Source organism: Tasmannia lanceolata, unplaced genomic scaffold (assembly GCF_043159265.1).
Source record: "Tasmannia lanceolata isolate RefF3 unplaced genomic scaffold, GAP_Taslan_0.1 ptg000018l, whole genome shotgun sequence".
Lineage (NCBI taxonomy): Eukaryota > Viridiplantae > Streptophyta > Magnoliopsida > Canellales > Winteraceae > Tasmannia > Tasmannia lanceolata.
This window is the reverse complement of record NW_027518695.1, coordinates 7,331,160-7,344,384: the sequence shown is the minus strand read 5'-3', so window position 1 is coordinate 7,344,384 and position 13,225 is coordinate 7,331,160. Positions and strand designations below refer to the sequence as shown.

At 38.4% G+C, this 13,225-nt stretch overlaps 1 protein-coding gene across 1 annotated transcript; it reads right to left on the bottom strand.

Moving 5' to 3' along the window:
• Positions 1-319: 319 nt before the first annotated feature.
• Positions 320-875, bottom strand: LOC143851857 (auxin-induced protein 6B-like). The gene has a single exon (XM_077361358.1). It carries the CDS (start codon positions 833-835, stop codon positions 419-421), a length of 417 nt encoding a protein of 138 aa, XP_077217473.1. The 5' UTR covers positions 836-875; the 3' UTR covers positions 320-418.
• Positions 876-13,225: the final 12,350 nt, after the last annotated feature.

Genomic DNA, 13,225 nt, shown 5'->3' with positions numbered 1-13,225 from the left:
CATGTCACAAATGTGGTCTCGCTGCTCCCACAGAATCAGACCCCATGCTCCCCTGCTACCATGCCCGTAGCTCCATGTGGTTCATCTACTTCTAAGCAGGAAGAGGGCAAATGATTCCTAAGTGAGAAGATTAGAATGAAGAGATTACTAGAGTCTGAAATTCTTCACCTCCGACTACAAGAACTCTAAACCTTATTAAATCTAAATTCCTCATACAATGGTTCACATATAAAAAAGGAAGAAAAATGATAAATTTGCTTTTATTTACCAAGGCCAACCCCTTCATAAGATATCACAAAAGACTGAAAAAAGGTGGCAATGTTAAAACAGGGGGCGAATTTATCATCAGCCACAAAGAAAACAGCCATTATCTTCACAATGGCTTTGGTGGGCCATGAGATTGGGTTTTCTCAATTAGTCATGAAATAAATCCAACCATCTCGTCCTCCCCATTGAAACCCAATTCATGCATGAAAAAAACTTCCCTCTTTTCTTCTACTACCTTCAAAATCTTCTCAAAAACAGACACTTCACATGGAATTTTCAACACTCCTTCGTTTTGGAATCCAAACTCTTCTTCTGCTTCTCTAAGCAAAATCCCAAATGCTATGTGACTCAAATATTCTGTTGGGATTATGAATCTCTTTAGCTCTTCCCCCACGCAGACCGCAAGAAATCCCTTTGGAACAACCTCGTTTGAGATTTCAGAGAATGAGAGAGTTCTCTTGAGAAATTTGATGCTATTTTTTGGTGCATTTGCATGCTTTCTCCACTTCTTGAGGATTTGTTGAAGCCTAACAATCTCACTAATTTTGTTGGGTTTCTTTAGATCCATGTTCTGTTTTGCAACTTGAAATGGATCAAGAAGCAAAGACCAACAAAGATATTAGCTCAAATGTGTAAATCTCAAGAGTGAGGTAGAGATTTAAAGTACTTGGCATCCCTGAATTGCTGCTTTTTGATCAATTTTTATTGAGTTTTTAATGTTTTTTTTATTAATTTTAAATTATTTTATGGGATTTGCTAGGACCATTGTAGAATCCATTTCGCGGAGCGTGTGTTGCATGAGAGAGCAGCGACATCAGATGAATTAAATGAATAAGACAGAGTCTAAGCCTATGTGGCTGCTCTCTCATGCAACATGCGCTCCGCGGAATGCCTTCTTCGATGGTCCCTAGCAAGACCCTTATTTTATTTATTTATTATGGTTTCTGATGCAACTGCCTCAAGAATCAACACCCATCAAGGCTTTTTATTTGTTTAGTGTAAGATGAGTAATGCTCAAATTTTAAAGAGTGCAGTCTTCTTGGTTTTTGTAAATCGGTTGCTTTTTTTAATCTTCTTATATATTTTTAATCATTTTTTAATCTCTAGGTACTTGGTTTTCTGTTCCAACTGCCTTAAGAACAAAACCCATCAATCTATTTTATTTTCAAAACCCAGATGAGTAGTACTGAGATTTTCAAGGAGATGGGCCCTCTTGGTTTTTGTATTTTGGCTACTATTTTTTATACTTTTTGTTCCTAAAAAAGGTTTTTTTTGTTGAATTATTCATGTAATAAGATATTTGATCCAACTGCTTCAACAATCAAAACCAACTATAGCATGTGTTACTATTTGATAATTTAATTCTATGCTTCATAATGATGAGACTTGAAGGCTTTGAGGTTTCCTCGATGTTTGTATTTCAATATTTTATTAAATTATTTGAGAATTAATTTCATTTTTTCTTGAGTGTTTCTCTAATTTCCCTTTTTTAAATTGGATTTTGGGGGCATGGGAGATCGTGGACCATGGGAATGAGGTTTCCATGTGAAAGAACCTCTTTTCATGAAACCTATTTACATGCATTTCGTGTTCTGATATTCATAAGAACCTCTTTTCATGAAACCTATTAACATAGGAGTGCTGTTATAAAAACAAAAAGAGAGAGCTTCTAAGAGCATTGACATGTGTTCTTGACGCATTGCATTACCAATTTACCATGCTTCCTAGTTTCAGTCTTATGAAATATAACAAAATAGATTTGCTAGGTAATTTCGCACAAAGCCATTTTGCGGATATCTCACTTTTTAGCAGACTTTGTCTTATTAATTTAATTCACCCGAGGTCGCTGTTCTCTCCTTCAAAAGTGAGCATAGAAATGGTTTTCCAAAAAACTGCCTAGCAAATCCCATATTGGAACTTTTGAAAGAGTTTCACATCCATATAACACACACGCCGGGCTGGGCTGTGGCCATGGTCTGGGTTTGGGAAAAATTAAAATAGCTTTTTAGTGCTAAAACGTTTATATTTTTCCCATTAAAACATAAACAGATTTTATTCTCCCAGAATGAATTTGCAGTACTATTATTCACACAGATTTGCAACCATCAGCACACGAATTTTATAGATATTGAGCACACTATTTTATTGACAATACAAATCTTTCTCCTTGTATTTTCCTCCCTCCCCTTTTCATTCCGTGTCAGAGCACAGTTTCAAGGTGGTTCTAAGTAAACCATTCACTGGAGCTTGTTTGGGCCGTTTTATATTAGAGCGTCGATTCGTGGATCCCGGTTGCACCGTAGGGGTGGATACGATTCTTAATTAGAGTGACCATGTGGCACGACTCAGCCTTCCTTCCTCAATCATCATCAATCTTATTTCCAAAAAGGGTTTTTGGGTCCGACTTGTACAAACTTGAGGCCGAGTAACCAACTTTGTTCTGGTAACTAGTTTTGGGTACGAGTAACTAAGTTGGGTCTGACCTTAATTTTGGGTTCGACTAAGTCATAGATCAGTATGTATTTTATCCTATATTCTCCAACATAGATTAAAACTTTACATTGCGGAAGACCCCTATCATTTGGTAAAAGAGTGCTGCTATGGAGACCGAGAGTGGAACCGGGAATGGAACCTAACAAATCCCCATGTGCCACATGGCATGGGAAGGGTAGTTTTGCTATTTCAAGGGATAAAAAGCCTAAACTAAGAACAAGATTGCTAATGTGTAGATAGATTTTTTGTTCGGTTCCACTCTCCCTCCCCACTCGGTTACCGTATCACTATTCTTTGGTCAATGGTCAAAGTAGTACAAACTTTTCGTACAATTTGACGTAAGGCTTTTAAAAATGATATTAAGATGGCTAATTATAGCTTATAATACCTCAAGTTGGGCTATGATTGCAATGGCCATGTGAAACTTCAGCATTGGGTTTCTATAAAGGGAGCTATTTTAGGGGTTTTAAGCGTTTACTCAACATTTTCCATTGTTTCAGCTCACATGATACTGACACCAACTCTCATGAACTTAAAAACACTCTCCAAAAAAAACAGTACCACTAGTACCATGTGAACTATGGTCTGATGCCAATCAAAAAAAAAAAACCCACTATGGTCTGATTCAATCCCAGCATATCCACACAAAGAAAGATTACAATCTCAATAGAGATATGGGTAAATGATTTATTTTGGATTATATGGTTTGCTAATCCTGTTTTTGTAACATGACAAACTTCGTATTATAACTAGTTTCCTCAAGTAGCATGTGAATCATGGCATTCATATATGGTTATGGTGCAGTTGCTTATTTATATAGCAAATGGCTTATGGTTTTGGATAGTTTTGTTCACTAATCTGGTGTCTAGATAACATGATTCATCCAATATTATAACTTCTTTACAATGTTATTTTTGGATTTGCTGCCGATTTTAGATTTTATTTAGTTTAATAAACATACACCACAATCAATGTCTGCCATGTGTGGCCGGGAATGCAGCATCTTGGCCACTTGGGGTTCGAGGGCTCCAGTCTCATTGTTGTTTGGTTGAGAAATCCAATGGGTAAAAACTATTCGTTCAAACGAAAAGTATAATATAAAGGAACAAACCACAAGATGCACACAATGAGCTTTTACATGGTTTAGCCGGGTTTAAGCATACAACTTGTGATTCTCATCCTCTCTCAACCTAATGATTGACTAGGCTCTCATCTCCATGCCCTAAGAGGAGACCTAAAGGTCTCTCTTCCTAGGGTAGGAAACATTTGTTTCAAATTATATATTTTTTCCCTTTAGTCTAGGATGTAAATTTAGAGGAACACTGAACTGAAGGGTTGCAAAAACCATCCGCAAGGGCACCCAATTGGATTCACTTCACCAGAGTGCATTTATATTAGCATTGAAAAATGTGAAAGTAGAGCAATAATTAATGCGCTTTAGAGACTTGGATCCAATGGGGTGCACTTGTTGCTGTTTTTGCAAGGGTGCACTTCAATTTAGCATTCCTCATAAATTTTAAGACTAAGGAAACCATATATTTGGTCCCTTTTCTTCCCGGGGCCAGCCTTTGTAGACTAGTCATAAATACACTAGAGGGTATGGGCCGGAGAAGAAAAGGGGCGAATTTTCTTAGTTTTGGGATGCATCCATGCATGAACCAAAAGGGACCTGAATTTTTTCTGCTTGGAATTAAAGAAATTAAGTCAGTTCCCTCGCTGTTCTCAAAAAAGTGCAGCAGAGAAGCAGTGAGATTTGAATCAACTAACAAGTGAGGTGAATGGGGTCAGCTTCTTCAAGGGGAGCAACAATAATAGAGTCAGGGATCTCAGCTCTTCCTCAACTGCCTAAAGAAGAGGATCTCTGTGGGCCCTTAAAATCAATCATCAGTTCTCTGACTCTTTGAAGGTGGGCGGTGGTTTTCTATCATATGGGTTCTGCATCTACTTCTTTTAATGGATTCCTTTGTTTTTTTTTTTTCCTGGCCGGTTTCTTACTTCTCTTTATGTTTTTGGGTACACGAGTCTTTATGGGAGTGGAGGGAGGTGGCTGTTGGGTATATAATATAACCTATGTATGTTCTAATATAAGCCCAATAAGATAATGGACCGGTGTAGTGTTCCTGCATGGGCTAGAGTCCATTAACTAGTCATTAACCCTAGAGTATCTCTATATATAAGGGCTGGAGGCAACAAACTTAGTATTCCAAACTAGATACCTTGTAGGGGTGGACATGGTTCGGTTCGGTTCGGTTTTGGGCTAAACCCAGAACCGAACCATATATAATCGGTTCCTTGAAATTGGAACCAGAACCAAACCATATATGTAAGGAACCGAACTGAACCAGAACCATATATAATCGGTTCGGTTCGGTTCGGTTCTGGGTTTACCCAACCTTCACCAATGGCCCTGTTTCTATATGAATAATGAATTACACTTGGTTATTCTGTTCAACATGGGACAAAGACAATGTGGGCTCCCTCGTGGTGATACAGAAGATCAACGGTCTTGATCTCACTTACTCTATACCTTGTGGTGATATAGAATAAGGCCATGTTTGGAAACCATAATTTTTTTTTATCCATAAAATATTAGTTTATAATGTGGAGAGATGGGTTAGGAGGGTGGGAGGAGACACTTGAGGACACGAGCGAGGAGAGGGTGAAAATTTTCTAAAAAACAGGGAGAAAATAAATCATATTTTCAATAGTTTTTTTTTTCCTTGTTTTTAGCCCAACATTTCTTGGGCAAAAAAAAAAAAAAAATCAACCATGAAAAATTATTTCAAGGAATATTTGTGGACCCAATAGTGTAAGGGTGGAGGGGAGAGACTTCAGTTGGCAGCAGTGGAGAGCATCAAAAGGCCGTAAACAACAGTGAAAAGAAAATAAAACTTTAAATACAAGTGAGGGTCGGTTCTCGGTTCCGGAATCCCAAACCCAGAACCGAACCGAATTTGCACCGGTTCCTAGATTTCGGAACCGGAACCGAACCATATAAATATGGAACCGAACCGAACCATATGTGCCGGTTCGGTTCGGTTCCTCGGTTCGAACCGGAACCATGTCCACCCCTAATACCTTGGGTGTAATGCTTCAAGAGGTTGAAATGGACTCTAGCCCATGTAGGCCCACTAGATACCTAAGGTATCAATGTTGATTAGGAATATGATCTTAATTATATACAAATGCGATTGAAATAAAATATGATTATTTGCAAATAATGGTTACAATTATTTTAGGAATGATTTAGTTAATGCCCAGGGGTGTCAACGGATCCATTTCAGTTCGGATCTGCCTATGTCTTAGTAATGATGCATTCATATCCCTTATTGTTCGGGTCCTTTTCGTAGTGCTTCTTGGGTCTACTCTTAGTCTGGGTCACAATCTATTTCAAATCGAACCGTCAATTAGAGTGTCCTAGGTCCTACTAGTGTTAGACACAGTTTGGGCATAATTAAGATTAGGGAGGAAAGAGGGAAGAAGGTAATGGAAGAATTCGAAATGAAGTTACATGGATTGAAAAAAATGATTCAAGATTGTAAACCATGAAGATGGAAACTATTAGTTTTGATAGATTAAGAGACAATGATTAGGTATGTTTGGTGATCTATTGTTGGCTGGCGATTATGTTGATGATGATAATTAGAAGAATTGGTTGTAAATGGAATAGTTAGGTAAGACGTTTAGTTATGATGATTTTGATGTTGATGTTGATGGTTATGGTTATGGTTACGGTGACCGTGAAGAATTTGGGCTGGTGAAGGGTGGAAAAAATGTGCAATCATTTATGACTTAAGACATGTCCACATCGTTCTCCAACCAAGTAGGCAGCATGTGCATTGGATTAAAAAAAAGCCTTTATGTATGCAGAGAGTCCAAAAAAAAGCCATGTGCTAAATTTATGGAGAGAGGGAGCGAGAGAGCTTATGCGTGCGCACGCCACTTAGTTTCCAACTAGCAATCGAAATCTAAGAAAACTAATCATTTTAAACAGTCGATAAAATCCGTCATACTTCTTTCCATTCTCCAGAACCATACAAACTGCATGTGGTTTTCATGGCTCCACCTGTAGCTGAACACCTAAAATCACTGGAGCCTAACTGGCTGAGTGACAGAAGATTCTTTCATAACTTTGAGACATACGCCACATCACCCAAAGTACGGACCACTTCATCGAACAATTTGATCTTCACTGTTCCAATTCTCGTGAAGTCACAAGCAGACCCATCACCCTAGGACACTACTCCTGCCCTTATCTCTAGGAACATATCAAAATATTTCCTCCAGGAGTATACATGAACATAGCACCTTCCACTCATCATAAGAAGAAGTTTGGTTACATGTGGAGACTTTGTGAGAACATCTCCAACCATTTCGCTCTACTCATCTGTTACTACCACCACCGTATTTGTAACATCATTATTCAATGTGTTGGCTCACTTTGGGCAATCCCGCTTGATCTGGTTGTATTCTTTACAAAGATGACATTACACACCTTTCCATTGACCCTAGATTTTAACCTGCCTTTTCTTGATCCCATGTATTTCCATTTTGATTCTCCCCATAAACAATCAACGCATTCTCTTAACTTAACATCTTGATTATGTCTCCTCCTATGAATTGATAAAAGCATCATCATGACTTATTTTATCTTCACGGTATTCATACCGAATAATAATGTAGTCACCAAATTGTTATCGGAAAGTAAGAAGTAATATGACCTTGTCTTCTTTCTTCATCTTTCCATCAACCTTGTGGAGTTGATCCACAAGCCCATTGCACACAATCATTATTTCTAGAAGATTCTCATCTTCCTATATCATCAGGTAGTACACAGCTGCTTAAAATACAATCGTTTGGCCAAGCTTTTTGACATGTAAAGCTTTTCCAAATCCTCTCATAGTTTAGACGCTTTTTCTTCTTCTATAATGCTAACCATAACGTTATTTGCGAGACATAGCCGAATTGTGTTGACCGTCTTTGACTCGATGTCTTCCTACTAGGTATCCGACATCTTCTCTGGTTTCCCATTCTTTCTCTTCAATATCTTAGGTAGCCAGGCGATTTCCTTCACCCTCCTCCGTCATAGAGTGAGACTGCCCTTTCCGTCAACTTTGTCAATGCTGAACTAGGCAAAACTTGATTTTATCGCCATCTTAGATCACCCTTGATGAGAGCCTTTGCCTTAAACGAGAATTTCTCGGACAGCCTTTGTACCACCAATGAACTCTCTAACCTCGATCCATCCACGACACCCGTGATCGTTCCAACTGTGACACAACAACGATCGCTCCAACCTGAGTTGCGATACTACTTGTTGAGAAAATCCGTCAGACAAATCCTACGCGATAGTGCAAAAAATAAACAGAAAAGTAAAAATATACACAAGCCACAAGATGACCATCGAGATCCTACATGGTTTGACCAAGGTATCTACGTTCACGGGCGAGAACACGATCTCTACTATGATGTATTGAAATACAATTATTACAACGGATTAATTCACAGAACCCGCAAACTCATAACCCTTTCATTGTTCTCATGATTTCATAAAACAAGGGAGACCTAGTTTGGTCCAAGAACATGTTTTCCTCGAATGCACTCACATCTATCCATCAATCGAACTTTCTGCCTGTGTTTTGATATTTGAAGCCGTAAATTGTTCACTTTGGGCATCTCAATATTCCTTCCCAAGCTTTTCTTCAGCATCACTACCATTCCTCTGCAAGTAGTGATTTATTTCAAATGGTTCCTTGCTTGCCATTACGCACGTTTCCTCGACAAGCTTTTTGTCCGGGTGGTTTCTAGGTTAAAAAATATTAAGAGATTTTATTTTTAAAAAAGGAGAGGGGCCCAATTCATAGGATAATCCAAACAGTTCATTACTTGGGCCACAACGTTAGGAAGATCCTAACCCTTCGATCTACTTTAAAAATACTGGACTTCATGCACAGAGCGCATAAAAATTTCAAAAATTAAAAGCTTGAATGGCCAACTCTGGTTATCAAATTTGGATTTGGGTGGATGAGGAAATCCTATTTTATTTTAGGATTTGTTCGGGGCTTCACTTTGCAAAATTCCACCAATAGGGGTGCCCTTGGAGCTGATTTTTGCAAGGACGCCCTTCATTCTATCATCCCTCCTAGATTATATGGCAAAGTGGCTAGAAAGTGGCATTTGGGTTAATAATGGGGAATTTTGGTTTGAGCTTTTACCGTAAAATTGGGTTAGGTTCGGGTTGATCTCTATTCATTTTTTAGCAAAGGCTCAACCCGACCCGACCCAAATTGCAACCCTATCGGGCCATTTTAGGGCTATTGGATGCCACCAATATTGGTTCTTATATGCAAATACGAGAATAAGGAAGAGGAAATATCCTTGGAAAATAGGCATGCACCCACTGCCACATGTACGGAGGAGATTTTTGCACGCCTCAATATTGGGGCGAAATCTCCATTCAGCATCGAATCTGGAATCTGGACCCACTTGATCAGCCTGAGAGGCCCATCAGATAAACGGTCTTAATCACCAAGCACAAGTGCAATGTGTGCCTTATATCATGGTCATTTTCGTTCATCAAGGCGCGCGCAATGGCCTTGCTAGTCTGTCTCGATAAGAAGAAAGTCAATTTTACGATCCATCCTAGAAGATGGCCCTTCTATAGTGTCCCATAGATTGAGGGCTAATGGATCGCGAGGACACCCTAATGTCAAGATGGTCCGAAACTATCCTTTTAATATCGCATTACATGCCAAAATAAGGGCTATTTTGTCATAAATTAATAATTAATAATTTACTTTTATATACATCGCTTATTATAGGGGTGTGTTAGAAAGCTCCAAAACATGGGTAGGGGTGTCAATGGATCCAGACGGTCTGATGGATCGTCCGAATCCGAACGTTAATGAACAGGATCTAAACATATGAATAGGATCCATGGGCATATTTTGGATCATCAAATCTGGGATCCGAAAAATTTCGGATTGGGTATGGGCACACCACAGATGCCTATTGGATAGTCACGATCCGAAATGGTTTGCACAAATACCCTCCAAATTTTGTTAATGCTAACAGTTCTATAAGGGAATTTTGGTCAAAACCTCTCTCATCACTTAATGAATCGGATGGGAATGCAATTTCACTCATTTCAGTCGTTTCATTTCATACTTTCATGAAAGAAAAGAGAGGGGATTTGTTCTTTATGTATATATTCTTTGATAATAATTATACATTATATTTGTGTATGTAATTTTGATTAGTTTTATTGTTTACAAGCATTATTATACACATAGATTAAACATACATAATTTTTTTAACTTGGTTGAAGAAAATGTATAGAGACACACTAAAAGTGGACTGCCATTCTAACTCTTTTAAAAAAAATAATTGTTTACTTAGCTTAGTGGGACATAATAGGACACTCCGATGGACGGTCCGAATTAAAATGGATCGTGATCATGACGCGGAAAGTAGGATCCGAAGAACAATCCGACTCTGACCCGACCGATAAGGAATTTGAATGGATCGTGACTGTGACATAGGTGGATCCGACCCGAAGTGGATCCGTTGATACCCCTAAACATGGGTGTGTCTTCCTAGAAGGCAAGTGGCTTGAAAAGTGGCCCATCCCATCAAAGTAAATAGCTTATCCCATAAGCTCATCCCACCAAGGAAATGGAAGACAACACTTAGGCTAACCCTATTTTATTTGTTTAAGAAATCCTTCCTTGATTGGGATGGTCCATTATCGAAAGAATTGTTTTTGGTTATCTTGGCATTCAACCGGAAAAAACGCGTCTCAATTTGGTTGGCTTTAGCTGTGTTTCAATGTATTTTATATATAGGAATATAAAGTCTATCCTCCATTGTTTCTTCACTTTCTTAAGCACTTTTCTACTTAGTTGTTGGTGATGGGATCAATCTTTTCTTGGGAATCAGATAACTTTAAAATAAAAAGAGGATTGCTATTAGGGAAATGATTTCAGCGCTCTAATGTTTTGATAAACATGCGCTCCACTCCACTTGTTTGTCGTGTAGTATTTAAGGGCTTTAAGAGCTTTTTGAGAACCGTAATATTCCTCTGACAGCCCGTTAAATACCACACAACAAAAGTTGGAGCGCATGTTTCTCAATACCGGCGGTTATATGACCACTGGAAGAATGATGTAGATGTACCAGCAGTCAAATAAATTCGTTGGTATAGATTAGTTTGCATAATATTTTTCTATTTTCTATCAAAGATCTTCCAAATGTATTGGAGCCTTTTGATCACGATCAGTCTACATTAACAATACGATCTTCCAAATGTAATGGAGCCTTTTTAAAGAGTTGGTTAACCATAAGAATCGTATCATGCATTGCACACTAGAGAAAAGTTATCTCCCTTGTAGATAGATAGAAAGAACTCAAAATATTCAAGATGCAAGGAACAAGATGGACAATCAGCAATAGGAACCGGTCTTTCTTTATCATCGACCTTAACTTTTTATCTTCAACATTTATGCCATAAATCGGAAGAGTTTTCATTCACTCGATTCCGTTACTACGAATATTACTGGTTCTGTTATTACCAATATTACTATTTACATCACATGAATAATTGAAATAGTATCTATCCACTAAATGTTTATAAGACCATCAATTAAATATGATTCAAACATAAAAATATTTGGGATTTATCTTCCTTTTCAAGCTATTCTATGAACGCAAGGCATTTATTAATAATGTGTCCTCTTTTCTTATGAAAGTGGTACTTTATACCAGGCCTTCTCTCATTGATCCTACTGGCCACCACATCTACAGGTCTATTCTTGTTGCCTTAATAAAAGGAGTTTTTATACTGTGTGGCCGACCGTCAAGTACCGTCAAAACTGTACCGCCCTTGATATTTGATCCAACAGCAGCCCACTTTTTAAGATGCTGCTGTTGGATCAAATATCAAGGGTGGTACTTTTGAAGTACCACCTTCGCGTGACTTGATGCCAGGCCTTCTCTCATTGATCCTACTGGCCACTACATCTACAGGTCTATTCTTGTTGCCTTAATAAAAGGAGTTTTTATACAGTGGCCAACCGTCAAGTACTGTCAAAACGGTACCGCCCTTGATATTTGATCCAACAGCAGCCCACCTTTTTAGATGCTGCTGTTGGATCAAATATCAAGGGTGGTACTTTTGAAGTACCACCTTCGTGTGACTTGTTCGTGTGACTTGATGCCAGGCCTTCTCTCATTGATCCTACTGGCCACTACATCTACAGGTCTATTCTTGTTGCCTTAATAAAAGTAGTTTTTATACAGTGGCCGACCGTCAAGTACTGTCAAAACGGTACCGCTCTTGATATTTGATCCAACAGCAGCCCACTTTTTTAGATGCTGCTGTTGGATCAAATATCAAGGGCTTCGCGTGACTTGATGGTCTGGCATCATATAATTTCTCTTATAAAAGTATTCTTTTATTGAAGTGATTTTTGGATGAGCTGTGAGTGGTAAAGTAGCTGTCTCTCTCCTCCTTTCCCACTTGACACACATGGAAATCAACTTGCACATTTCTCACTTTTCTTTTTGCATGTTATGGTTGTTCTAAAATAGGAGGAACTATAGGAAGAGAAGCCATAATGAAATGAATGAGAAAACCTCGAGAGATTTTTATGTCCATACTCTTTAATTAAGATGCCCTGTCATTCATTATGGTAATGTGATCATGTACACAATTCCAGCCATCATACTTTATGGTTATGATCTTTAACGTCTTGGTACTTGCAAGTAGCTTGGATGATCATATGAACTATTCCTTGACTGCACTCATAAAGTATGATACTTTATGATGGTACTAGTTGGAAAAGTGTCGGGTTTCCCACATTTTAGTAGGAAACCAAAATAAAAACACATATTTTAGGTTTTAGAAAAAAAACCTATGGTATAAAAGCCACTTCGCTGCAACAAGAAAGGTGGGCGGCTGCAAAAGATAGGGTTTTTCTCTTAGGAAGTTGTGGCTAGGGAGAGAGAGAGAGAGAGAGGAGGGAGGATTTTAATCTCGGGTTCCTCTTGGGTTTTTCTCATGTCTCTCATGTATAGTCTTGTTTGAAAAGCAAGGAAAATGGTATTGGGTTTGCGGGTTTTGCATTAATCCATTGTAATTTTGTTTACTCATAGTGTAAGATCGTGTTCTTGCTCATCTATGTAGGCATCTTTGCCAAACCACGTAAAATCTCGGCATACATCTCGTGACTTATGCTTATCTTTTTACGTTTTTATTTATTTGTGCATGATCGAATCGGAGTTGCTCGAGGGATTTTCTCAAAAAGTGAGATGCTGTTGGATCAATATCAAGGGTGGCACCTCTACCATATTGTTGCAAGGCCTTACACCATATAAAAACTCCATAGAACAATAGTAGTTTTTAAACATGATGAGAACCCAGGTCCCACATCTATATAGACTCCTAGCAAGATAGGCTCCAACCTCG